The sequence below is a fragment of the Pelecanus crispus genome, chromosome 15 (assembly GCF_030463565.1).
Source record: "Pelecanus crispus isolate bPelCri1 chromosome 15, bPelCri1.pri, whole genome shotgun sequence".
NCBI lineage: Eukaryota > Metazoa > Chordata > Aves > Pelecaniformes > Pelecanidae > Pelecanus > Pelecanus crispus.
Window position 1 is genome coordinate 5,882,918 of NC_134657.1, and position 27,274 is coordinate 5,910,191.

The 27,274-nt window shown below is 40.7% G+C and overlaps 1 protein-coding gene across 1 annotated transcript in view; it reads left to right on the top strand.

The window, feature by feature from the left end:
• RERE (arginine-glutamic acid dipeptide repeats) overlaps nucleotides 1–27,274 on the top strand; it is a 178,324-nt gene that overhangs the window by 26,463 nt on the left and 124,587 nt on the right. The window contains exons 3-6 of the mRNA XM_075721534.1: nucleotides 14,291–14,320; nucleotides 14,380–14,384; nucleotides 20,715–20,736; nucleotides 22,531–22,555. Coding sequence (XP_075577649.1) covers nucleotides 14,291–14,320; nucleotides 14,380–14,384; nucleotides 20,715–20,736; nucleotides 22,531–22,555 — 82 coding nt within the window. The remainder of the gene's footprint in view (nucleotides 1–14,290; nucleotides 14,321–14,379; nucleotides 14,385–20,714; nucleotides 20,737–22,530; nucleotides 22,556–27,274) is intronic.

Sequence of the window (27,274 nt, forward strand, 5' to 3'; positions counted from 1 at the left end):
CAATCTCCAGGCAGTCAGCAGAACTTAGCAAAAAGGTCATTTTGTTGACAGTTCTTTAAAGGCAAAAAAAAAAAAAAAAAAAATGCTGCCAAACCGACTGTAGCCTGATGTGAACCAGATCTAGTTGGCAAAGCTTCCTCTGTGCGGAGGTCTATTAAATTCCAGAGATGCACAGATCTAATACAGTGCAATAATAGAGCTGCTGGATTTTAAAAAAAAAAAAAAAAAAAAAAAAAAAAATTACAGATTTCCAAATAGTGACATTATGTTAACTTTCTTACTCTACCAGATGTCTTCACTAATAGACTTTTTTCTTGTTAATTTAGCTTTTATTAAGATAGCAGTGGTTGCGATGTCATTTAAGTTTCTCCCTGGCAATATTCAGGTATGCATTTAGTACAGGTGTTGTCCACTGATGACAACAGAACTCTCAAGTGCTAAGAACGTGTGCATTTTCATTTATAAACCTGAGTTGAACATTGTAATTTTTTTACTACAAAGCTTGATTTCTGCAAGAGTAGATAGTAACCTGGTTAGTTAACCCATTTTTTCTTGAAGGGGAACAGCAGGAAGTGGTGGAAAAGAATTGAAAGATAGGAATGGAAAGCGTTTCCTGTGAATCTTGTCTGTCTTAGAACAGGATCTCTTTTTTTTTTTTTTTCCCCCCCTATCTGCGTACAGAACCAAGTTGCTTAAATAAAAATTACACGGCACTAGAGCAAAGATGTTCTCCAAAGCAAAAAAGATGTATGGTGCTTCAAGTGAGCACCAGTTCTCTTTGTGGTGGCGTGCTGTGCTGTACCGCAGTGTCGTGTATTTTTGTGGCACCTGTGTTTCTCCCCACGAGAAGAAGAAGATGCTCTTCTCTCCGAGCTGGATCCCTAAGGGTACCCGTTCTTATCCAGTGCTTCTGGTGTTCTCTCAAGGCAGCAGTTCTCTTGTGAAGTGACGTATCGAAGATGTAAAAATACAGAATAATGTTTCGGTAGCTCTCATGCTATTTTGTTAGTTACTTGTGATGCTTTGGTTTTTGTTGGGAATTTTGCAGAACGTTGAGGAGCAAGTTCTTTGGAAATGTGCTGGTTTATTTTTGCCCTCAAATACTGAAATATTTACTGTACTTGTGAATGTTGACTGTTACAAGTACAGCTTCTTTTTCTTCTCCGAGAACATGATGGGGTGGTGGGTCATGCAAAAGGGTGTGATACGTCTTTTCTTTCACTTCACCAGTTTTCAATTATTGAACGTAATACATCTTAAAACAGAAATTGCCTTAGCCTGTCAGGAGTGTATGAGATAGTTGTCTGTACTTAAAAAAACAAAAAAAACTCCCAAATTACTAGATTCTGCTTCCCCCCCACCCCCCCCCACCCCCCGATTTGGTTATTTTGTGCTGTTTGTGACCCAGAACATTTTTTTTGACCTCTCTTTAGTGCTAATTCATTTTGCTCTGGATTAATACTATCCTCTTTCAGCATTCAAGACCAGATTATCCTTAAGGACTTCGATTAGGAACAAACTGGTTTATTGCCTTAGATGTTTTTACTGGTTATAGGTTCCTTCTCTTTCATTGGTGGTACTAAATACTAGCTCTCAGTTACTTTGTAGTATATGCTCTCCCTCCTTCCACGCAGGAGCACGTCAGGGCAGCTGAACAAGTGCTTGGGTTTAAATGGTCTTCCGGAAATCTGGATTATGCAAGGTTATGAATAGCTTTAGAGGAACTTTTCTAACCTTATTTTGTTCCTTGGGAAACGCTTCTTTACCCATTTATTTTAAGCCTATGTCACCCATTTTACAATGTCAGTTAATTTAAAAATACTATTTTCTTAATAAACAGCAAAATACAATTGGAAAGCTGGAACACGTGGATAAAGCTTGTAAAAGGGCATAGTAATGTGGCTTTAATACTTCATTGACATAACTTGACTGTTGAACAACTATAAGGAGGAGGAAGGTGGTGTTTTGTGGAGTAGTAAAGCTGGGATCTATTAGCATTTAATTCAGTGTTCGTTTTCTGTTGATCTTTTGCTTTAGAACAATCTTACAGCTCGGGGTTTAAATTACGTGGGCAAGTCAATAAAATAGAAGCAGTTAATGCCTAGGTGTGTGTTTTTAAAATATCTTTCCCACATAAGTTTTTCTACTTGGTTTTTCTTTCTGTGAGAAAACATTAAGGTTGTTAACATCGAGATGTCTCCTGTACATCAGTCTGCTGCTTTTAACTTAATTCTGCGATAGTACCGCTGCATGTCTAACAATGCGGTTGTTTCAACAGCAGCATACTGCTGTCATAAATACAGATTTTCTAGTCATCACGAAGTTATGGAGGCATACTTTTTGTTCAGTTTAATTTGGCATGAGTCAAAAATCTTAAAAATCTACAGACTCCACAAAGTGTTTCTTAAATATTCTTTGGTGCTACAAATACACTGATCAAAGCATACACAGCCAAATAATGATGACTGAGCCATGTTTTAGTTGGCAATGAAGAGGAAGTGAGGAGGGGTGAATTGTCTGCAGACCTGAAGTTTTGAACTTTAATAGTTCTGAAATAAGTAGCTGGGAATCAAATGTTGCTTCATTCCCCCAAATGCTAATTTTCCACAGTTGATAATATCTTCACTCATTTCATGTTGTCCTTCAGAAATAAGCCTGACTTCAGTTACTTATCCTGTTATTGTGGTCTCTGAATTGGAGTCTAAGCTCTACTAAGAATAAATCAAACCTGGCCTAAATCACTTTGATCTCCTTGTTCTGAGTTTCTGGCAGAAGAATAGTATCTGGAATTTCTTGAGGAAATAGCTAAGGATCTGCTCAGCTAATCATGGTTCTCTTTCACACAGCAGTACTTTTTGCTGCTTCATTCCACCCAGTTCCCTATCCCCCCCCCAAGAAAACAAGTTCTTACCTTTTTTAATTGAAGAAAGCTATGTTTTGAAAATGGAAATTCTCACTGAATTTCTTTCTGGATCAGGCCATTTGAAAAAACAGATATGGATTCTCATCAGGCTGAGCATATAGCTTCATAGCTATAGTTTCTTATTAAATAATAGTGTTTCATGGTTTTCTGTTGTAGTTTAAACCTTGACAGAGCCTTTGCATTATAATTGGTGTATTATAAAGAGTGAAGTTTCTCTTTATCTCTTTGTTAATGGTTAACAAGTCCTAAAATTCAGTCCATTCTCTTTATCTTAATTAAAATGTTGATTGTGATTACTTCCAGATGATGGAAATACATGATTAAAACTTAGATGGCTGACTTGTATGAGAAAATCCAATTAATATGCAGCAATCCAGTTAATATGCATGCACACTGGTCATTGAGATGGCTTTTGATGCTCTTTTGCGTAGGACCCCACTGAACTGGAAGGAAGCTTCTTTCAGTCCTGCAGGCTGGGGAGCAAGCAGGCGTACGTCGTGCTAGCTGATAGCTCCTAACTGCTGTGAAATGTCCTGGCAGGCTGCAGGGCTGAGGCATAGGGCCCTGTAGGTAAGAATAACTAGCTTGAATAATTTGCCATTTCTGTTTGGTGGGCCTACCAGAGAGCCATGCTGAGGTGTGTTAGAAATTCTCCAGGATGTAATTTATTTGGTATGGTGTCGTGGCTTAGCCCCAGGCAGCAGCTCAGCACCACGCAGCCGCTCGCTCACTGCCCCTGCCCCGATGGGATGGGGGAGAGCATCGGAGGAGTAAGAGTGAGAAACACTCCTGGGGTGAGATAAGAACAGTTTAATAATTGAAATAAAGTAAAGTAGTAATGATAATAATAACAATATAATAATGATAACAATAATAATATCCAAAGCAAGTGATGCCCAATGCAATTGCTCACCACCCGCCGACTGATACCCAGCCAGTTCCCGAGCAGCGATCGCTGCTCCCCGGCCAACCCCCCCAGTTTCCATACTGCCCATGACGCCGTATGGTATGGAATGGCCCTTGGGCCAGTTTGGATCAACTATTCTGGCTGTGCCCCCTCCCAGTTTCTTGTGCACCTGGCAGAGCATGGGAAGCTGAAAAGTCCTTGACTGGCATAAGCAGTACTGAGCAACAACTAAAAACATCAGCGTGTTATCAACATTCTTCTCCTACCAAATCCAAAACACAGCACTACGCCAGCTACTAGGAAGAAAATTAACTCTGTCCCAGCCGAAACCAGGACATATGGAAACCTGTGCTGTTACAAAGCCAAGGATGAGCCGGCTGCCCATTCTTCCCCAGGGGCTTTCTGCTGCAGGCCTGGTGCTGCGGGCAGTCGTCCTTAGTGGCCAAGCTCTGTCCGCGGTGAAGATGTGTTAACGAGAACTGAACTGAGCCATGGTGCTGGGTTAGCTAACCATTTTATAACAGCTACACACGCGCACACCCCCAGTTACATAAACTAAACCGGCTTTAGGGAGAGCTCTGCGACATGGTGTGAGCGAGAAATCCCACAGGAGGGTTCTTTTCAGTCTAGTGGGATTTAAGCAAACGCTTCTGTCTCTGTGCAGAGGTGTCTAGAGGTGGACACGTTGTACCCAGCTCTTATCTGTCTAGCCCTGCAAACTGCTTCCTCAGGAGACGGTAGCGGCCGCGTTAGCGGGTTGTGAGCAAAAAAGCCTGCAGTGTTGGTTACGAGATTGTTTTATCCCAATAAAACTTTTCAGCTTAACCAGCTGTTGGCTTAAATATACAATGCGACAGCAGTAATTGCATTTCAAATATGAATGTTAATCATGTAATCCATCTAAAACCATGCACATCCAGCTTTGATTCCTTATCTCAATTTAAATATCAAAAGTAGTGAAGAGCCATGGCTATTGGAAATAAGTTGTCTGTATGCAGAGATCAGTAGTAAAATAAGATTACTGAATTTTAGTGTTTGGGGAGAAAGAAACAAAGCACAATGCAGAACTTGCCTAAGTTTGGACTTCCATCCCAAGTAAGAGCATACTGATTGGAAACTGTAGCTAGTCACGGAACATTGCGCTTACGAGTCTATTGAATATGAAGTTTTGATTAATTTACTCAAACCAAGGTAATTCCAGCTTAACTTCTGAGTTCAAAGCGGAAAAAAAGACCCATCCAGAATGAAAGAGAAAGTGGAACTGTTATCCAAGAAGTTTATATGCTTTTTTTCTGCAGTAACAAGTAGTGAGGTGAGAAGTTAAGTAAACAAGAACAACCAAACCGAAGGGCGATAACTGGCAGCCAAAAGAAACACATAGCTGCTGGTAATAACAGGGTATCTCTGACCATGATACAAGCGAATTTATACAAATATAATACATCTTGCAAATGTGCCCTCTAATCCTGTCATTTAAGCCTTTCTTGGTATGAATTTCCAGTGTTTGATAAGTAAGTCCAAATTTCCTTTTAAGGTTTCCCTTTTTTCCAGAGAGACAGAACCCAGCCAGCAAATGGATTTCAGCAGCATGCTTCTGATTGCTCATATTTTGACATAATTCCATGTCACGTTTAAAATGCTAATGGGCAGCACTTTGAATCTGAGCATCAGAGAGAAACTTTAAAACAGAAAAATGGTGAATTTGCCGTACAAAAGAAAACATTATTAGTTGTGATGCAGTTGCCCTTTGTGCCTGTATGTTTACTTGATTGAAGCATCCCGACTGTGGTGCTTTCTCCTTGAAGCCTGATTTGAATGGAGTGTACAGCTGGATTGCCCCAGGGCCTTGTAACAATTTATAGTCTGGATGGAAAGGCAGAAGTGCATAAAAAGACAGTTGTGAAATGCCGCTAGTGCCCTGTAATAGAAAATCTGTGTATGATGACCTTGTCTGTGTGGGCCTGCGGGATCATTTTACTGTGATCCAAAGGATTATAAACTGGAAAGTGTTGCATCTCACCTGGAATAAAGAGGAAAAATTAAGAGATAGGTTTTCTGAATTATGCAGGATATGCTTCCTCTCCTTTGCATTCTTCCTGCATAGGGCCTTGCATTTTAGCAAATATGTTAAAATTACATCTGTTATTCTCTGCACTTTTACAGGAGCTAGTGTTTTTGAATGCAAATGTCTGGGTGAGGTTTCTGTAGCCACAAGCATTTATGTATTTAAAAGCCTCATTCTGTTTGTAGATGAATTGATGTTCTGTTCCTGAACTGCAGCTGAATTAATTTGTGGCTAATTTTTCCTGGCCAGTTACGAGGCAGCATGACCTTTCCTTTTTGGTGTGGAAAAAATGCTGATTAATATAGATTCTTGCTTCTCCAGATTCATCTCCCCTTCTACAGCCAAAAGGAGGCTGAAAGATTTTCTTTCTACTCGAAACCTTTGCTAGAACTGCTGTCCCGTGATTGCTCAGTCCTGCCTTCAGCACAGCTAAGTTTGCTAGTAAGGTACGGAGCGGACTTGCTAATAAGAGATAGACGAATGAGATGTTTGAAGGAGTGCTGAATTATTTAAAATAAAAAATTTAGTCTGCAAATGAGATTGGCTTTTATGTCTAATGTGAAGCAGATTGAAATGCTGCTGTGATTACAGTGGGGCATGTGTGGGGTGGAAGATTAGTATGAAAATGTGGGTATGGGGGGCTTTGAACGAAGTAGCAAGGAATGATGAAGAATCAGAGGTGACAGTTTAAGGATTGCATGGCAGGAGCTGCACAGTGATTAAATTCACTGATGCTGTCATTGAGCTGTAAGGCTGAAGATAACATTCTCTCCCTGTGCTGAAAACAAGAATCAGTACAAACTCCTTGACAGAGGCTAAATTATTAAATAGAGCCTTTCTTAGAATGTTTCATTATCTGGGATTTACCTCGCCTGGTGATTTGTCAGCAGTGCAGGGAGATTTGCTGGACATTTTGTATTAAAATCATTCCAGATGCATATGAATCCATTTTGATAACGTCCTTCCTTTTTACAGTGCTTCTCTGTGGATGTTTTTTGTTTACTTTTGCCCAGATGACACCGAATTTTCACACAGATAGTAAGCTGTGGTATGCAGTAAGGTTTGGTCTTGTCACATACATGTAAAGAAAAATTTTTTTTGTAGGAACAGACTGTTCTTCAAGTGCTGAGTTGATTTGCTTGCTTTCGGTGTGTTAAATTAGCAAGGTATTTGCAATGTCTTTCAGATGAGAGTTCAGAATTGAAGAAAGAGGAATGAGGCTGCTCTGTGGATTTATGGGTATTGGAGTTTCACTGAACTTGGTTGAAAAATATAGCAATGTTCTTTTTATTTTGTTGTATATCTTCTGAAGACAGGAGCAGAAACCATGCGTTCTGAAGTAGCTAAGCCAGCATATCTTGCATTCCCAAAGTGCACAGGGCTGCGTGAAGACGTTTTATTTAGACCTGGTTGATGCTGGCAGGGATCTGTAATTTCATCAGTGGCGTTATTTTGTCAGGTAAAGAGTCCGTAGCATTTTTGTGGGTTTTTGTTTTGTTTTCCTGAACGGCTTTGATAGTGTAATGCACCAATGCAACTAAATTAATTTATACAGAGCTACAATGTTAGGTCACAATTGCATCATTGTCTTTTGGAACGGGAGAGAACATTCATATTTGGGGGTTTAAAAGAGATGGTAGCATTGTTAAGAATAAGGATTAAATGGCTAGACGTTAACACTATACGTGTTTATTTTAGGGCTCAACTCAAGCTCTTCCTCCATTCCCCTCCATATGGCCTAGATCTTTACAATTGTAATCCAGACCTTACAACTTACGGGCTACATCTGGGGGGGACGAGGACACACGACCAACCCACCAAACAAACAAACAAAAAAAAAAACCCCAAACCCACCACCACGGGAAAAATCCACAGGGTTTATTTTTTTTTCATGCAATTACCCTGTTTGTCTTTGCACCACTGGGCATTCAGAAGGCCAGCAGTTGGAATTTTCTTTGCTGGCTTCTGGCCAAATGGCAAATGAAAGCCTGCCTGGAGGCTGTTGGGGATTCACCCCCACCAAAGGCTCTGGGAGCTCTCGCTGGCTCCAGCCAGGGGCTGCTGAAGCCCCTGCTGCAAGCACAGCTGTCTGAACACCCTGCGCCGCTGCCGTGGCGAGAGGCTTGTCTGCCTGCGCGCGCTACGCTGGAAGCGCGCTCCAGAAGAGAGAACATGGCGGAGAGCGCCTTCGTATGAGCTGATGATGCTTGTCAGCTCGTTTTAAATGAGAAAATTGCTCCCATTCATTGTAAAGCTGTTTTATTTTGAGAGCCAACTTCTGTATAAAACAGAAAAGGGAATTCTTAGAATTGCAGGGTGACGAAAATAGGACTGAATGTGAAATCCCATGCTCATTTTGCAAAATTGCTATTGTGTTATTTTTTCTAATTTTATAAAAAGGAAAGCAGGAAGCACAATTGATACAAATTCCATTAACAGTACACCCACCCCTCCCACCCCCCATCTGACTCTGAGCCAAGGACAAAACCAGATATTGAGCAAACAGGGAAAAACAAGAATATACCACTCGTGGCTGTGGAGTGTAATCAGGACTGCTTTTCCCATACTGTGTTATCAAGAGGGACGTGTGGGGCTAATAATTTGTACATGAGAACATGTTTAATAGCAGTGGTTTGATTGTAGATACAGGAGCCAAAGACTTTATTAATGCATTTGTATATTTGACTTGCCTATATTTTTACATTTTTTAGGCCGTTTCTTATGGTAGTGTAGTCTTCAGCACCTTTAGCTTTTTCTTTTTTTTTTTTTTACTTTTCTACTGTTGTGTTTCCTCCTACTTACCCAAAGTAAACCAGCTACACCTGGTGTTGAGACAGTTGGCTGCTAAATAAATCAGTTGTCAACTTGAAAATATGGTGAAAAAAGATTGTTATTTCTAGCTTTTAAGGGGGGGGGGGAGGAGTATTGAATGGTACATTAGCTGCTTTACATGTAGCAAGAGCAAATGGAGTTAGAATAAATTTAGCCATGTCCTCTAGTGTTGAATAGTGAGGGCATCTGTCATGTTTAATAATGCTTCTGACCTTTAGGATTATTGAAGTTGAAATTTTCTCTCTGGTCATTTGGGGGTACTTGAGCACTGTCAGATTTCTTGTGTCAGTGCTAAGTCTCCAAAGATACATTGTTATGCTTCTTAAGCTGGTGAAGATAATTCATTAAAGAAATTTGTTTTCCCGCTTTCAAAAAGATTTTCCTTAAGGAATGTGAAATGTCACTGTGGTCACTAAATTTTACTGTTCTATCCCTCCCCATTTGCTTGCCTTTGGCTGGGAAAGGGCAATCTCGCTGATGTGCTTCATCTTGCTATTCAAGGTAGTGATAAAGCTCTTGTGAAAATAAAATGCTCAGTGTAGCATGTGGAGGTGTGGGACATAATAAACGTCCCACCACCGGCCACCCAAAATGCTGTCTGTGCTCGCGTGACTTCAGTGGGGTGTTGTGTTTGTGTTGTGTTGTAGCCGGGAAGCTGTCAGAATAGCTATGCCCTGCGTACGGTTAAGGGCAGCTTAGGTGCATGAGCATCTTGCTAAGCTTCTAAGTCCGGTCTGGATGCTTAAAAATAAAACACGGACAGAAAGGAATAATGCATAATATGTGAAATAGGCATCTTTGATTTTTCCAGCTACACTGGAGAAAGTGCAGTTGAGTTGTAGTGGAGTTCAGTTATGGAACGCATCACCGAGACTGCCTCGCTGAAGTTCTTGGCCTGAGTGCTCTGGAGTAGCAGTGCGTGGTCGAGGGTGGAAGGTGGCAAGTGTCTGCAGTGTTGGCAGTCTTGGTAGAGAAATCTCCTCACCTGAATCTGCATAGAGATGGGAGCATAATCAGAAATCTCTGTTCCTCCTTCCCGGCCCCTATTGAGTTGGTTGGACTCTTTCTTCCTGTGTCCTTAAGATTTCAGGACTTGGGGCACTTCAGGTTATCATCACACATGTGTGTTCATCTTCAGTTACCGGTAGCTTCCCTTGCAAGTATTTCTTGCCTTTCTGTTGCGCTGCTGCTCAAGCAGGTAGCAGTTGTCTTTATCCGTAAAGATCGGCTCTTGTTCCTCTTTACTACGAAGCACTTGATAACGTGATAGACATTGGGCAACTGGTGTGTGTCCTGAAATGCCAGTTTTCCTGATAATCACCGATGTGTCGTTTCCATGCGCTACCCCGGTCTTGCTGTGTGATTGTTATGTAGAGCAAGTATGGTCTTGAAGGCAAGTGATTATTTCGTCTGTCTGTGGTAAATCTGGGGTCGGTGCACCACGCTGTGTCAAAAGGCGTTGATTTTGCATAGATTAAAAAAAATCCTAGGAAAGATGTCTGTTCTAGCGGTCTGCTGGTGAGAGGTACAAAAATGCTGGCACGCGGAAGGGAAAATAGTCTAGATGCTCTTTCAATACCTGGGATGCGTTCTGTGTTTGAGTGGCAGGAAAGGCAATGCATCTGCCCTTTTTATACAGCAGAGAGACTGATTGAGCCACTTAGGAAAATGCTCCAAGTCAGCTCCACCTTGTGACTGTCTAATAGGTTTTTCAGATCTCTTGCAAATTCTTTTCTTCCATACAGAAGGCAGGCGTGTGGTCGGTGTGCTACCTAGAGCCTGTTTATAGAGCATGGATGGGGCTTGGGGCTGCCTGCGCCTGAGCCTCACATGTTTTGGGTAAATGAGAGAACCGGCTCTTCTCCCTACTTGGGACTTGGAGCAAGTAAAAAGTAGGGATGTGATGGATGTGCATTTTTGACTCAGTAGTCACTGAACACTAATCCATGGAGAATTTGAACTTGTAATTTGATTAAAGTGATTGATTTTAAATCAGCCTGAGTTCGTTTTGGGCCATTAGAGGGTATTTAAAAGGAAAATAACTCTTTAATTAAATTAATAGTGCATAAGTATCCTGCTCTGCTTTCCAAGCAGAACTTCTATGTTTTTTTAATCTTATTCCTTTCAGTGTCTTGTTTCTTGGCACATGTTAAGGTTAAAAGCAATGCAAAATTATTGAAACAAACAAACTTGTGCTAAGCAAATCATCAAGTTTATTTGAACTCTTTGTCCTTTTGGAAAATATACAACAACAAGCTGTGTTGTTCTGTAAAGCAATTCTTGTTGCATCCACCTGTATGTACTGTTAATGTTACCTCATGTAGGGAATGCTGTATAAAACAACAAACTGTGTTTCCCTTTTATTTGTAAAACATCCTTTTTAAAAAAGCAAAATACAAGTTGAAATTATGGCATAAAATACAAAGCAGAAATCCATCTAAAGGTAAGGATCCTTCTCAAAAATAAAGTCCTGGCACTATAAAAGCTCTAAGAGTGATGTTATGAAAATAAGTATTTTTCAGCAGTTGCCATTTTCATAACCAATTGTGATGATGAGGGGACTTATTCTGCGCTCCTGCAGACCGGTGAATGGAGTAATGGACTGGGCCTCTTGATGTGGACCGTATTCCTCTAGTTGTGATTTGCTGGGGATTTCTTGAGATGAGGCTTGATGAATCCTTGACTATTTTAATCAAATGATGGGAATGCCTTCACAGCAATCTATAGAGTGCTCTCTAAAAGGTGGTCATCTGTAACTAGGCAGAATATTATAAAATTCAGTTGAAACATGAGGTGTATAAAATGATCTATTGACTTGAGCAACGTGTGATAAAGAACCACAAGAGGCAATACCTCTTTTTCCCATTTCCCAATAATGAAGAGAAGGTGCAGAGACACCTCCTATGACTAACCTATTTGACAACTTAGTTTGCCGAACCAAAATTCCATGCGTGGCTTGCGTTTTATGAACAGTAAAATACAACAGAAAACGTCTTTTTGCTGTGTGCATCATGTACTTACTTCATTATTTAAGAGATGGTGTGTTTTAAGCATCCGGGGTTAAAAAAGCCTAAATTATAGGTAGCAAAATTGGAAGGGTGGTTCTTATCTTTCCAGATACATTCTGCTGTCAAATCAATCTTTTTACTGATTTGCTGTTTATGTATAAAACTGCAACAGCACAATTGTAGAGGTGTGTATGTCTTTTCTGGTTATCAGTATGCTTTCTATGACTTTCTTAACCCATTTTGCAGTTGTCTGGATAAGTGAATCTTCGTAGCTCCGATTCCCCTGCCTCCTCTCCCCGCCCCCCTTCCTTAGGTCAGTAAACATCGCAGAAATACTGGAATAGAGAGGGGTGAAAGAGGCACTCTAAATTGTGCCTAATGTCAGGGAGCTCTTTGGAAGTTCTTGGAGTTTTAACACAAAATATGGCAGTTGTAGTTTTGCTGTAAACCCCTGGGTAGACGTAATATCTCAATCTTAGGATGCATATAGGATCTTTGCTGGGACGAGTGTTGGAATCAGCCTGCATGACCGATGCAGCAGACTCTAGTCTAGGACATAGCAAATAAGATTTGATGAGCCATAAAGAAGGTTGTTCTATTCACAAATTCCTTTCCTCTTGTACCAGACATATCACTGGGGTTGTTGAACTTTCAGGTCTTGCTCATCCAGATTTCATAGCTAAGTATTTGTGCGAAGCTGTATGTTTGCTTTCAGAGTTGAGATTTCTGTGGAGTGGATTCGTTACTAGTCACGGTCAGTGTGCGGATTTTGGCAGGTCAAATAATCAATTTAGTTCCTTACAACACTGAATTTTAAAGGTGCTGTTGCTGGACATGTCTCATACTGATGACTGCGGGGGAAAAAAGATTCATCCCTTCTGCTATGGTTTGCAGTTGGAGAATTCCGGTGGATGTCCGATTCAGAGGGGCTTTTTTCCAAATAGCCTAACACCACCAAAGTGCTTGCACTTGCTCTTTTATGCTCCCTATCCTGATTTTGCTGGGAAAGCTAACTAAGGCTTTACAGTGAATGAACATCCTGGGAAGTCTGTATCTCACGTTTATGACTCAGTGTAATATGCATCTTCATGAACTGCGTTAAGTGTCTAAGAAATGCTAGAGTAGCTGCAGTATAAAATATATGCAACTTCATCTACACAACAGTGCTTTCATACATGGAAAGGATTCTTGATTAGAGTTAAGGCCACTTGACAGCTTTACCAATTTGTCTACAAGTAACTGTGCAGTAGAAACAGCAACAAATGTGGCATCTGTATGTTTGTATCTAGAAAAAGAAAATGGGAGGGAATGGTTAAGATGAGGTTTATACATAACCTTGCAGAAGGGGAAGGAGATGGGACATTAATGCTAGCAATATTAGAGAAAGGAGTTGCAGCTGTTTACACCCTACTAGCTACAACCATGTCTGGAATATTCGATTTATGGAAAGAATCAAGTAATTAAGATAAAAGAATATACATGATTCACTGCTGTGAAATAGAAAGACCTAATTTATGCTCTGTATCTACTGTAGTTATGATTAGTGACCTAATGCTGTTGAACTTCCTCTTTATGGATTGCGAAAATGCTGTGACGGTTTTCAAGGGAATTGCTCTCTTTGAGTTTAAAGAGATGAAAATGGGCCTGCTAACAAGGACCAGCTTCAGTATGTGCTTTCATATTCTTAATGTTAAAAAAAAAAAAAAAAGCGGAAAAAAAAAAAAAGCAATTGTGTGCTTTGATATGTCTGAACCTTAGGACCTAGCGAGGAGGATGTAGCGAGGTGGGTGTCAGTCTCTTCTCCCACATAACAAGAGATGGGACAAGAGGAAACGGCCTCAAGTTGCGCCGGGGGAAGTTTAGAAAAATATAGGAAAAATATTAGGAAAAATTTCGTCATCAAAAGGGTTGTCAAGCATTGGAACAGGCTGCTCAGGGAAGCAGGGGAGTCCCCATCCCTGGGGGTGCTTAAAAGACGTGTAGACGTGGTTTAGTGGTGGGCTTGGCCGTGTTAGGTTACAGCTGGACTCAGTCTTAAAGGTCTTTTCCAACCCAAGTGATTCCATGGACATGCAATATCACACAATGCATGCAACGTACGCCAAGAAGTCTGCAGAAAGGTATTCCCCTGGATGCTTTTCAGAATGTCTGTTGCTGAAAAGATTGGGAAATACGTTTTCAAAAAAGGAAGCTATTATTTGGTGTTAGTTTTCTGGTTCTGAGGTGTTGTAGTGTTTTGAATTGTTCATAAACCTAGGAGTTCTTGCTCCCTGTGCTCATGATCAAAGAAGATTATTATCGCCAGTATGGACTGTGATTGAGTGCTTCCCTGCATTAGCTGAGGCAAATTTGTAAGGAAGTATCTGAAAATTGTATACCGATTTCAGATGCTGTTTCTATGTGCTTTTCTGAGCCCTCAGAACATTCTTTCAGTATAAGCAGTTTGACTTCTGAAGTCGTTTGGGCCTTTAAGCTAAACACTTCACACTCTGAAGTGCAAAATTCCATGAACTGTGGTAAAATATCATCATAAATCTTTCATCTGGAAAGTGCAGCTGTCACGATGCTCTCTGCAGTCTTCCAGTGTAACCTGCTACTTGGTGCGACTCTGTGGGCTGCAGAATCTTCACTTCTGATTGGGAAGGGCACGTCCTTTGGATGTGCTCCGTTCCCCACACGCTGACTGTTCCTGATGCCGGAGAGGGCTAATACAGTACCTCTAGCTGGTGTTTAACGCTTGCCTTTTGATGCTGAATGTGGAGAGGTGAGGAAACCCGGGGTGCTGTTTGTCAGTAAAGATACGGGGTCGGGAAAATAAACAGCTGGGCGAGTATCTGGAGCACGCCCGCATTGGAAATACACTAACTGCATAGTAACTATTTAAATCTGAGCTAATATTGCATTCTATTAAAGATTCATTCATTACGGTACTCATTGGAAAGCACTTGTAGGACAAGAGCTGTAGTTTACATTAGTTTAAGTGTTGGAAAATGGATTTGTCAGTGTCGCTTGTGCCAGTGCATGAATATTTTCTTTCGCTTTTCTAAGGTAATAAACACTCAGGTAGCTCCACACCGTTTAGGGTCAGGTTCCCAGGGCGCTAGGACTCTTTCTTTCCCACCCCCCTCCAGTTCCAAGAGATACCGGGGGTTCCTTCCAGCCTGGCAGCGTTGTCACAAGTTGGAAAGCGTTGGAGCGCGCGGTCTGCGCGGTCCGGCACGTGAGGCTGGCGCAAGCGGAACTCGGAGAGGTGGCGTGGCCAGGACTGAAGGCAACTGCAGCCGCTTCTCAAATGTGAGCCTCAGTATTGGTTCAAGTAGGCTTCTCCCTCTAAGCCATGCATCAGAGAGGGGTAGTGCCTCGTTTGACTAAATAATCTCTAACGCTTCTGGTTTTTTCCCAAGCAAGAATCCTGGTGAGCAGTTTGAAGTGCTACAGTCACGGTGATTTTAAAACCAATTTTTTAAGTCGAGCTGAGAAGATTGTATTTGGTAAAAGGAAACTAATCTAAATAATGAGCTCTCTCTAAAACGGTCAAATAAGGTTTTACACAAATTTTCTTAATAAGTTTTAGTAACAGTTGGTTAGGGTGTTTTGGTTTGCTTTATGAAAATTTTTTCTTTTTTCCTAAGGTAGTCTGCCAGTTACTTCAATTATAGGTAATTGTTGCACACAAAATTTTTAATCAGGTGTCCTGTTGTTTTCAATAAGTCTGTTTTAAAAAAAAAAAAAAAATCAGCTATGATGATATGCTTTGTATAAATCCTTGTGCCCAGAACAATGGGAAAGGTATAAACTTTCAATAACAATACACGATGATTTTGGAGTCAAGAGCACTCGAATCTGGCAAAGATGGGTTCCATCCAATGCCTCTAGTAATAAAGTAAATTAATTTGAATTCTGTGGGAAGACTGAATGGTTTATGGAACTACTGGCTGGTCTCAAAGCATTCTACTGCTGGATCTCTGACTGAAATAACACCTTGACTTTTTAGAAAGGAAGCTATTAGTAGCTTCGTTTGTTAAAGTCGTAGTGCTGTGATGATTATATTGCCCAAGACAAATTATGAGCTTTAGAATTGTGTATTAGCTTGGCTGTCTGTATTCACTTTAATCTTAATTCAAATGAGAGTGCAGATGGTGTCCCTCATGTGTACTATATGTTTAAAAACGATGTTATCTTTGTTTCAGAACTCTTTTTCTTGTGGTTCATCTTGGTTGTCTGTATTTTCATGCATGACTTCCAGCACCTGAGATGTTCTCTTTTTTTTTTTTTCCTTTGTACCTCTCTCCCAACTTTTTCTTTTATAGCAGGTAAATGCATCAGTTTTGTTCTCTGGTGTAGTTATTTCTGATTTTAGCATTTTCAATATCTAGGTATTTCCAGATGAATGGAGGCCATCTTTCCAATCTACAGGTTTAGATTAGATTGCAGCCTGTGGACCTGGTTTGGGGTATATTTATTTAGTACTGATTTACATATAAATACAAAGAAAAAAATATTGCTAATTCTAGCTATTGATATCGCAGCAGACAGCAACAATCTGTATTGGAAATGCCCTGCATAGTAAGATACAGTCATATCTTCTACAACTTGACATTTTAAGTCTGCTGTTTTGTTTTCTTGATTAGCTGCTCTGGTTTGCTTCACGTTAATTACTGACAGGATTATTTTTGTTAAAGCTATGTCATGACCCTGTTTATCAGCCAGTGTCTGAACATCCTAATATGTGAAGCACATGTGGAGGAAACTCTTCCCGCCCTGGTTTGAAATGGCAGCTTTTCCTTCAACACAGCATGTTAAGAGCAGTTCCTTGGAGGATGTAAACATCTCAGTAACTGACCATTTCACAAGCAAATGTTTACATCCTCCGAGAAGCTGCACAAGGAAACGGTTACGTTCCAGGCATTTATTTTCCAAATATGCTTTGTTTCCTCATAGGAACAGCATTTGGTTATGTGGTGAAATAGCCAAGTCACAGGATCTGGCTGATGAGTCTTTTTTTTTTTTTTTTTCTTTTCTTTTCTTTTCTTTTTATAATTTTGAAACCCAGCTTGCTAGCAGAGCAGGCCAGCTTGCAGAGGTGCTTTAATTTTTCCAGTCATAAAATTCCCCTGACTATGAGGTGATATTTTAACAGCCATATGACTGTTCCAACTCTGTGCTGCGTTTGCAGAGCAAACTGTCTCCTGATTGTTTTATCCTTTCAACTCGTGGTATCTCTTTGTTAAAAGGTAAACCCCTTAGTGAAATGTTAAAGAAAATGCAGCCTCTTGATATTTAAAAGGTGAGAAATCTATTTAAACTGTATACGATGGCTTCAAATAGTCCCACCGCTGTGTGCTGCTTGTTTTAATAGAAGTGATAAATACTGTGGCTGGTGGTGCTCAGCAATTAGATTTGAGCTATATACTATAAATGACGTTTAATGGCGAACGTCAGGCATAGTCTGAGTGATATCTTCATTTCAGTGTTGCGTTTCTTTAGGATAATGCTTAAAAAAACCTTAATGGAATTTAATTACCAGAGCATATATTCGATGATTAGTTAAATGCATTCGTAATACCATTAGTTGTTAGGTAACTGTTTGCTTATTATGCTTGACACAGAGCGTATTTGCTGTACAGCGCGTATCGTATGCGGCGCAGCAATAGAAATGCTAATAAGCCCGTGTGTTAAGGAGGGTCGCTATCAAGACTGTGTCAGCAGCTTGCTGCCAAATTTGCTTCTCTGAGAAAGGCGTAAGCTGTAATCAAAGTGGAGTTTGTAGAAGCAGCAAACGCGAACAGAGATGCTGTGATAAAAAAATAGTGCTTGTTGCTTTCTCTAGTAGTGATTTTAATTACAGCCTATTAATGAATTCTCACCCAGGTTCGTGTCGTTCGTATAGGGCTTTTGTGATACTTGTAGAAACAGCAGCTGAGATGCGGCGCCTTCACTGCTTCATCTGTGATTTTTGCACAGCAGAGCCGAGCGTACCATATACACGCGCGTATAGAAACGCAGTGGTTTCGTGTGTTGTGAAGAATCCTCGGCACGAGCGCGACGCAAGGCTGCGCGAGTATTGTGTGGCGATGCGGCTTGCTAAAAGAGGAGCAGCTGTCCGGCTACCGTGTGCACCTGTACTCTGCTCTCCGCTTGGGCTTTGTGGAGGCAGCAGAGGCAAAGTTTATCGGCAGAGGTTTCATCAGCTGGACACACGTAACTGATTGGGAGCCACGGGGGTAGGCAGCTGCTTATTCTCCCCAAGAAGGGAGCGGCCACTTGGAGAAAGCTTTTTGTGCCGCAGAAGCTTTCGTGGGCAGGGGGAAATGGGTGGGCATGCCGTCTCCTAGCCCTGACAGCTGTAATTAAACAGGCTTGTTCGTGGGTGCTTGTACACTGTAATAGCGTGGTTACTTTATGCTTTTGCTCAGCATAACTGACACCATGAACCACAGATGGGATTCAAAGAACATAAAAGGGAAACGGAGCAGAAAGATACCACAAAGGGATTAAATGAGGTAGTAAGCAATGACCCATAACCTTCATGAAAGATCTTTTGATAGTTTTATTTTAAGCTAGCCAGTTTTTAAGCATAACTGCTTTTTTTTTACAAGATGAAATTATCTTTTGTCATTTAGAACTGCACTGAAATTTTAAGGGTATTGTCGTACTTCAGTGTATTTCACTGATAGGAAAACAGGTGACTTGCTTAACTGTGCCAAGAACTAGCAGCTTTGTTTCTAGTAAAGCTGAAAAGTTTATGGAATAAATACTATAGTTTGGTTTAAATACAGAAATCTCTTAACGGTCATTACCTGAAATGAGTAATGTTCTTTTTCTCCTTGAAAACTTGGATGAGGCTGTGGTCAGTTCTGTTTTCTGGGTTGTTCAAAAGTTAAAACCCTATGAATGAATATACATTTAATATCTGATATTTGATGTATTGCGGGATGTAAGAGTGCCGTTTCTGATCCTTTGTTTCTGTGTCGCTGCCAGCTAACAGTAGGGAAGATGGGATTAATTCTGAGTGTTGTAGGTGAGGAGGAAATTGCCTCGGGAATTTGGGTAGAAAACACAAATAACTTGGGTAAAGACTGCACAGAGTAGCATCTTGTTTGGTCCCAGTTGACCTCTTTTGTAATCTTAAAAATAGAGAAGATGACGTCGGTTGCTGATTGATCACACTTTCTGGGGTGTGTATATGAGTAGAATTCCAAAAGAATGAAAAAAGATGGACGCTTTTTGGCATTGAAAGAAAGGAGTCCACAGAACTTGGGTATAAAAGGCTGGTTAGAAGTTGAACGTATTGAAAACTGTTCTACTTTGACAGATGGCCGATGCCCTCGGAGCTTCATTTTCAAGTAACCATGTAGTCTTGTTTTGATCAATTCTAGTTTGCACTTGTTTTTATATAATTACACATACTCTCTTTTGCACATATAAAAGCACGTCATTCTGTAACTAACTAGGGCCAGTAATTTATGCAGTAGATTTTTTTGCATACTTCTCTTTGTGTTCTCTCAGTAGAAAACAGGAGGCTTCATGACCAGCCAGCTTAGCTCAGTTGGTTAGAGCATGGTGCTAATAACACCAAGTGCACAGGTTCAATCCCTGCTCACTGCAGGGGGGTTGGGCTCGATGATCTCTCAAGGTCCCTTCCAACCTAAAGCATTCTATGATTCTATGTTACGTTTTAATGGCCCTATGCCTTTAAGAAACGCTGTCAAAGAATAAGCTTTTAAATAGTTACCTATGCTTTAGCAAAACTGGTAAAGCCTAAACATTGCATTTCAGTTGGCTGTTTCACAGTTGCTTTTCAGAATCTTTTTCAAGAGTCAAGACAGACAGGCTTAATTTTGATTTGGCTCATGCAAGAGTCTTATAAAAGCTATTGTTCCATATGGGTTTGGTCTTGGAAAGGAATGACTGTTTGCCTAATGGTATTTTCATTTCTTCCTTGTGTTTCCTTTTTCTTTAATATGATGCCTAATTCACAGATTGATATCCTGTTGTTGGCATTCAGCATAATCAATGTCAGCCTCTCTGTGTCAAGGGGAATTGTTGACGTGCACCTCTTGGCAGTTCATTTGGAAGCAAATAATTAGAGGACACGGGTTCGAAAACAGTGAGAAAATAGTAGCAGAAGAAGGGAATAGAGGTGTCTGAAAGAGTTGTTGGCCAAATCTGACTCTAGCTGGGAGTTACTAGCTCTTTGCAGATGAAGCTGTTATCGATATATTGGAGAAGGTTATTTTAGCTCTAAAGCGCGATTTTAGGAGTGCAGACCTCTTCCTTATTGACTCCATTTCTACGGAGTGATGTTTGGCTAGCCTAGCGAGGTGCTAATGTGTAACACCTCCCGCCTAAAGACCCGAATGGAGTTGTAACCTCTAAATCTGCAAGCACTCCCCTGCTTTGGGTGAGTAGTTGAGGTGTCCGCAAAAGACAAAGAACTAATCCAGCGTACTGATTTTACTGGGAAGGTCTGCTGATGAAGCTGGGTCTACATACCGGTTACATCTTTGCTTGAATTATAGCATATCAACTCTTGGGTGACTGGGGATGATTTTTGGCTTAATTATTTCAGGGTGGTTTGGACATCTGGAAAGCAGAAATTGAGGGGAAGGGAAGATTTATGAGTGACGCTAAATAAAATTAAGAGCTGGTAGGTAACACTTATTCCATATTAGTTGATTTTTGTAAAAGTGTGGAGGGGAAGAGAGCAATGAGGAACAGACAGGGAAGAGAGAAAAATGCATTCAGATAGCTCGGTTTGTTGAGGTTTGTCTTAGAAGTGCATCTAATTGAAGCACAGTGAAATTCCGTGCTAAACTGTATCCTTATGAGGCAGACTTTACTGTTCGCTAAGGTTCATGCCGTCTTTTAGTGCTATTTGTTGCAGTTTCTGATGGATCTTTCCCTGGTTCTTAGTTACCATAATTATTCTTTGTCTGTCATATATGCTATGGAGTTCTTGCCTTGTGACTATAATAGCTATCCCACCAGAACATTTAGTGTTCATCAAATGGCAGCGTAGCAAGTTTTGATAGTACAGTTGTTCTGGTGATCTGAAGACTGTATTTTAAGACAGTCTAGCAACTATAATGCCAAACCACCCACACTAGGAGACAGCATATGGCAGCTACTATGAATTAACATGCGGGTGAGTCGCATATCACCTAGTGTTTTTAAAAAGGCTGAGTCTTGATGGCTGGATTCTAAGGATTTGGCTGTCTGGCCATCTCCCCACAACGCACGAAACACCACCTTGCAGACAACGAGTCATGATTTAAGACTAATTTTGGCCGTGTTTTGCATTTTTTAAAGGTGTAGGCAAACAGATTGTTGTTCTATACTTGCATATGTGTGTATTGGTGTGCAAGTAGGCTGAGATTTACAGGTATGTTTATAGGACTTGTACGCTTTCCCCTCTCCTTAGGTAGGAAGCCAGGCTGTCTACAAATAACCTGTCTATACTGTATAATGTCTGGCGTTGTTTGCAAACAGTTCTGCTTCAAACTTTGGAGAAACTGTAGTAGAGATCTGGAACAAATAATATTCTCAACAAAGCAGAGTGACTCTGAGCAAAAGGACCGCGCTTCTTGTATAGGCTTCAGGGCAGGTGCATCCCTGACGGTGGGCGAGCGTTCGTGTGCGCATGTGTCTGAGCGTGAAAGTTTGAAATTCAGGGGAAAGTGAGTGTGATGCTTGTTTTATATCTCTGAGTTATTTGTACACAAGACTGAATTAATTTCCAGCATGCTGAGGTGACTTCATGAATTCCAAAAGGAGTTTCATTTGTTAAACTTGTGAATAAAAGGGACACAAGAGAAATTCTTGCTGTAAACAATCACAAAATGTCAAGAGCAAGACATTGTGAGAAAATCCTATATTGTTTTGTCAATAAATTATGCTTTCTCCTACATAGATCACAGAAATGGGACTTTACCCTGGAAATAGCAATATTTGATACCCCGGGCAGCTTATTCCCAGCTCAGCTCACACTTCAGTGAATACACTGATCGATTATCCGCGGCTTAACCAAGCCTTCTCATTTCCTGCCTTCCATTACCGCGCTCAATCAAGCCGAGGGTTCTTTGTGGCCTGCCTTGTGCCCGGAGATAAGCCATCAAGGCATGTTTCTATTAGAAAAGCTCTTGTAGATGGAATAGTCGTTAGGTAACACTAGCAGGTTTAAAGGCTGCACTCTTTGTGTTGGCTCAGGTTAAGAGGGCAGGGACCGAGGGGCTGCTGCCCTGGGTTGTGCTGCGAGGGGCAGAGTGCCGTGTTTAGTCCTCTTAACATTTTTATTTCTTGCTGAATACCGATAGCTCTCACTTTTGACAATGCTTCTGTGTTTGCAAGGAGTAATTATGTGTTAATATGCATGCATCTGAATTAAATAATCAAGCTGCAAAAATAACATTCATTTGTAGTAATAACCTCTGTATTTCCAAGCTGGGTTTTCTTGGCTTACAAACAGCTGATCAGGTTTCGTATTTAATTAGAAAACAGCTTACAAAAAGATATCCTGAGAACTTGAAATTACATGTGCTGTTGCAGAGTGGGAAGAAAAATGATCCCTTGCTGTATCTTTTTAGCTCCTGATTTCCAGGTGGTTTCATTTTTGTTCCCTCTCTGGTGTGGGGTGTTGTGTTTGGTTGGGTGGTTTTTTCCCCCCCCTCCCCAGGGGATCTGGTATGAGTGGTCTTTATTTTAATTTTTCCCTACTTTGAATATTAGTAAATGTCAAAATTGAGGAAATGTAAAAATACTTACAAAGTAGGAGTAAAAATGGGTGGCAATTCAGCGTGGCGGGGAAGGGCCAGGGAGGGGTGAGGCACAGCAAGCGGAGCAAGTCAAATCTACCACTTCTGGAGTCAGGCTGCTCCTGTGGCAGCATAATTAGAACTGTTTGGGTGAAATGAAATAATCCTTCTGGGGGGACACACAGTGCCCCAAAGTGGGTTAACTTGTAGTGTTAAAAGATAAATATAATGTCCACTTGCAAACTGGCTTTGAGGCCAGAGCTTCTGTGCTGCGATGCACACGACATTTATTTTGAACAGTGCAGTGACTGTTAAAACATTTAACATGTTGTTAAAATAATACAAAGAATTTGGTAGCTTAGAATTAATGACATGATTATTTTTTTCTGATAGAAAAATTTCATTGTTGAAAATATGTTTGAAAGGAAAGATGTTCTTTTCCTTGTTTCTATTTTGCTGTTTGTTTCTTTGAAATAGCTGCTATTCACTGACTCCAGCGTGCCCATCTGTCATCTCCAGCATTTGGTATATTGTTTCCAAAGCTAGTTGTGATTTTACACGGTATCTAAATAGGGCACGTAATGAAGGATACTGCTTAAATCCCTCTGAGAGAATCTGCAGGACATCTGTGATCATTTGCACAATTTGGTTAGTCATAACCCTGGGAAGAGAATGTGGAATCTCTTAAGAAATGAATCGTAATGTGCAGTAACTCTGTCTTCAAGTGTGTTCTAAAAGAAAACGGGCACCTTGGAATTGTCACAGTGCTGTGGAAAACGGTACATTCATACTTTTAAGGAGAACCGGCAAGATTTTTTTTTTTTTTTTCCCCTTTTAAGGGGGAGGCTCATTTTTAAATAGAAGTTGACCAGATGCTTGTAAACTGGGATGCTTTAATCCATTTACAGCTTTTATCTAATTCTTGTTGAATGTCCAAAACTGATTCATGTTTCTTTTAAAAGGAACAAAACCCAAACCAGCAGCAACAACAAAACCCCCAAATGAGTACTTTTTGAGTACTGCAGCAATAGACAATATTTTCATCTAAGGGGAGAATGGAGTTTTGTAGCACAGGAAATCCTTTTGAGCTGACAGACACTTTAAAGCACTTGCCATTGCTGTGATTTCTGCAAGTCTGAATTTGGCATGTGACTATCCACAGCTTTTTGTATGTAAAGGTGTTAAAAAAAAAAAAAAAAAAAAAGAAAAAGCAACACTTTATGAACTAGGGGACGCTTCTTTTGTGTGCACATGGTTCTAAAATAAATAGTCTACCATAGAAGTTGGCGCTTTGACACCTCTGAGTATAGTCTGCTCCGTAAATGACACATGTATTTAGAAAGCTGGCTGACAAAATAGCATGTCTAGGAATTTCTGTGCAATGAAGGATGTAAATGTGAAGAACGCAATTGACAGACGTTTTATATTTTTAGGGAGATTGAAACTTCAGGTTAAAACCCACAAAATCATGCATGTTGGAGAGTACATACAGAAAATATTTTTCAAGATGAAGCTTTTAAATTAATTGGACAAAAAGCAGCAATCATGGTAAAAGAGGAGATCATCATGGTAATCATGGTAAAAGGAAGGAGATCAGATCACCCCCCCCAACCCAACTCAAAGCAAACACCTACAACCCAAACCCAATTGCTGTCAGCAGAGGACAAATAGCACCTTATTAGTATGTCAGCGTACTTCTAGTTCCATCATTGTCCAGAGACTTTTCTGTAAAATGTTGCTTGCACATCTCTGTTGCAATGATGATATTTTTGTTGCTGCTTTCCTTATGTATGGAGGCATTGAGTCGTGCCACGTAGGTGCATTCTGTGATTCAAATGATGAAGAGCAGTCAGCATTGTGGAGCATGTGCTGCTTTCCCTTTTGAAAGATACGTGATGAGTCTGATAATTTTTAAAGATATATGCACATTGGCCATGTTCATCTTTTCCTCTCGGTTATAATTAATTTAAAATGCCTATTTCATAACATTTAGTTTTTAGAAGTTAAAAGCATAAAGGTTGGTGTACACCATGGCTTCAAATCTATGCTTATACGCACCATTTGGATTGATTGTCTATTGTTTTTATTACCCGTTTTGGTTCGAATTCTGACTTCATCTTTGTTCTCTCTAGTTTTTAAAGATACGTTATTTTTGTTTCTGAAGTGTCATGAAAGAGAAGCCACTTTCCTGTGTTGTGAAAACCCCTGTAATTTCTTTTTCTTTGTAATCTTCCCCTCTGACAATGGCTCGCGCTACATGATCAACCTGAAGAAGTCGATACCATTCCTGTTGGCAGGTTGCGGTGTAGGGCAATTCATCATTTCCCTGAAAACTTCTTAGATTCAGCCAGCCTCCTGAAATTCAATCTCTTTCCCCGTGTTCTTCCTGATTGTGAATCTGATTTCAGGGGAGGAAATGTTGTTCTCTTTCACTGTGCCGAGTAACTGCTAACCTCTGGAATAAAACACAGTGAAGGGAACAACGAAGGCATTCTGTGAGCCTGAGAACAAAGTTTCAGAATGGGGAAATGCATGCCTTCTCATCAAATTAAAATGCTTGAACTAGCAAAAAGCTCCAGGCTGTATGTAGATGTTATGCTTTCCTAAAGTATGGGATTTTTGAGCGATGAGGTGATAAAATACTGCAGAAAATAGTAAATACTTTGCCTGCCTTCATTGTGTGTTAATGTGTGAACGTTCCTAATAAGCTCTTGTGTAATCCCCTGCTATTCCATTTTTCTGAAATGCATATTGGTGAACTTGGGTGTTTGCAGTGAAGCTTACAGGGGGGAGAGAGATAAGCAAAACCTTCTCTTTGCATTGACTGAACGACAAGCTGGGAGGGTCTTTTGGGAGGCGGGCAGAGAATGGGGTGGTCCCTTATCGGCAGCAAGTGGAAAAACCTCACTTCGGACCACGGATTCCTTCTATCCAAGTGTATCGGAATGCTTTGTAAGGGTTGACCTTAGCCTCACCCCCGTGCTGCTAAAACCCTGTGCTATTCGATGATACAAGAAGAAATGGAGACAGGGAAGTCAAGTGATTGCATCACCATCTCCTTTACAGTCTTGGCCTAATCCAAAATAAAGCTGTGACCTCCCGACTCACAGCTCTATGTGATGCCAAGGCGACGAAAACATTTGAGAGTTTTGATCCCTCCCTTTTTGTCGTTATATAATCTCAGTGTATGCATATGCAAAGGATATACCTTCCCGCAACTGCCACACTTCCAGAGTTCTTTCTGCAAAGCTGTCCCCTCTGAGCAGAATCACTGGAAGGTTGCTATGAGGTTGTAGCCGTTCGTTCAGCATTTGCTGCCTTTGTCCTCTCCGTGACTAGCGCTCTCTGCCAAGATAGAGTGACTTGGTTCCTCTTCTCAGATCTTTCCATTGGCTGCTGGTGGTTGTTCAGACTTTTGATGCTTCGGTTTGTGGATAAGCATTTGTAAGCACCATCCCTGGCAGACCACAGACCGTTTCTAGGCCTTCTCCTCCCCCTGGTGTAATTGGCTATTCAAAACCCGCCACCAACAAAACACTGTGTTTTGTGGTCCTCCTTCATGGCTGCGTATACGTGTGTACTTACGGTGCCTCTAGAGTGCTGCTTGGAGCGTTGTGTTAGTTGAAAGACACCCGACTTTAGCGGCACAAGCCAAGAAAATTGAGGCATTAGCTTTTGCTGCCTGTTGTAAACTGTCTGTACGCATAAGTGAGTATTTTGTGCCACAAAGTGATGCTTTCGGGGCTCTGTGTAGCACAAGAGGGATGCTCTCTCCTCTCAACTACGAAATGCGAAGAGGATTTGCAGAGAAATGCTGGGTTACTGTTTCCCATCATTGTTGCATGCAGTTCTGTTAGCGCTAATAGAATTTATGAACTCTCAGCAAGAGAGTAACAGAACATTTACTTGGTGGGGTTTTTTTTGTCTTCAGAATTCAGAGAGACTATTCATAAAACCTGTGATGCACGGAGCTTTATTTCAGGAGAACAGAAAAGCCTGCAACCACATTTTTTGAACAGGAGGCAGCAGAAGTCAGTGTTGCCTCTCTGACGACTCTGACGACTTTGTCCTTTTTTTTTTTTTCCCCATGCATTAGACAAGCCTGTTGTCTTTGACTGCAATGCGTTATTTAAAAAAGTAGGTTCCGGTTTCTCCTGTACAGCACAAGCGTGCTTAGTGTGTTCTTGAATGTGTTTTGAGGCATTCTGTACATAGAGCACATGTGGTCGTGGTGGATTAGTTAACAAAGTTTTTTCTGGCACAATGCTGCCACTAGCAGTTTTTTGGTGGTATTACACGTGTTTTTAATCAAAGGCTTCGGGAAGTGCATTTAATGGAAATATTTTGATGTTGTTTATTAAGCACAAAGGGTGGAAATTGCTGTAGCAACTAGGCTGATGTGAACAGGAGAGCTGATAAGATCTTTCTGGTCCAGTAACCTGTGATTTAACATTTAAATGTAAATGTTTTAAGAGCAATCTTAGAAGGGTCTAGATGACTGTAGTCCAGAAAAAACAAATGGTGCTTGCAGTTGCCTCATTCCAAAAGAATGTTAATTCCCTTTAGGCCTTCCTCTGTTTCTTCAAGTGTTTTGGAGCAGTAGAAAGAATTGACTACCAAGGGTTTCAAAGATAAACAGAAGCAGAGACTCTAATAACTTGATCTAAAAATTATCTTTTTAAATGGTGTTTATGCTTCAGTTTCCTTCTAAGGAGGAACAAACTGGTAGCTGGATTCTCGAATGAAAAAGGAGCTCTTGAGGAAGATAGTTTTGTATAAATTTTG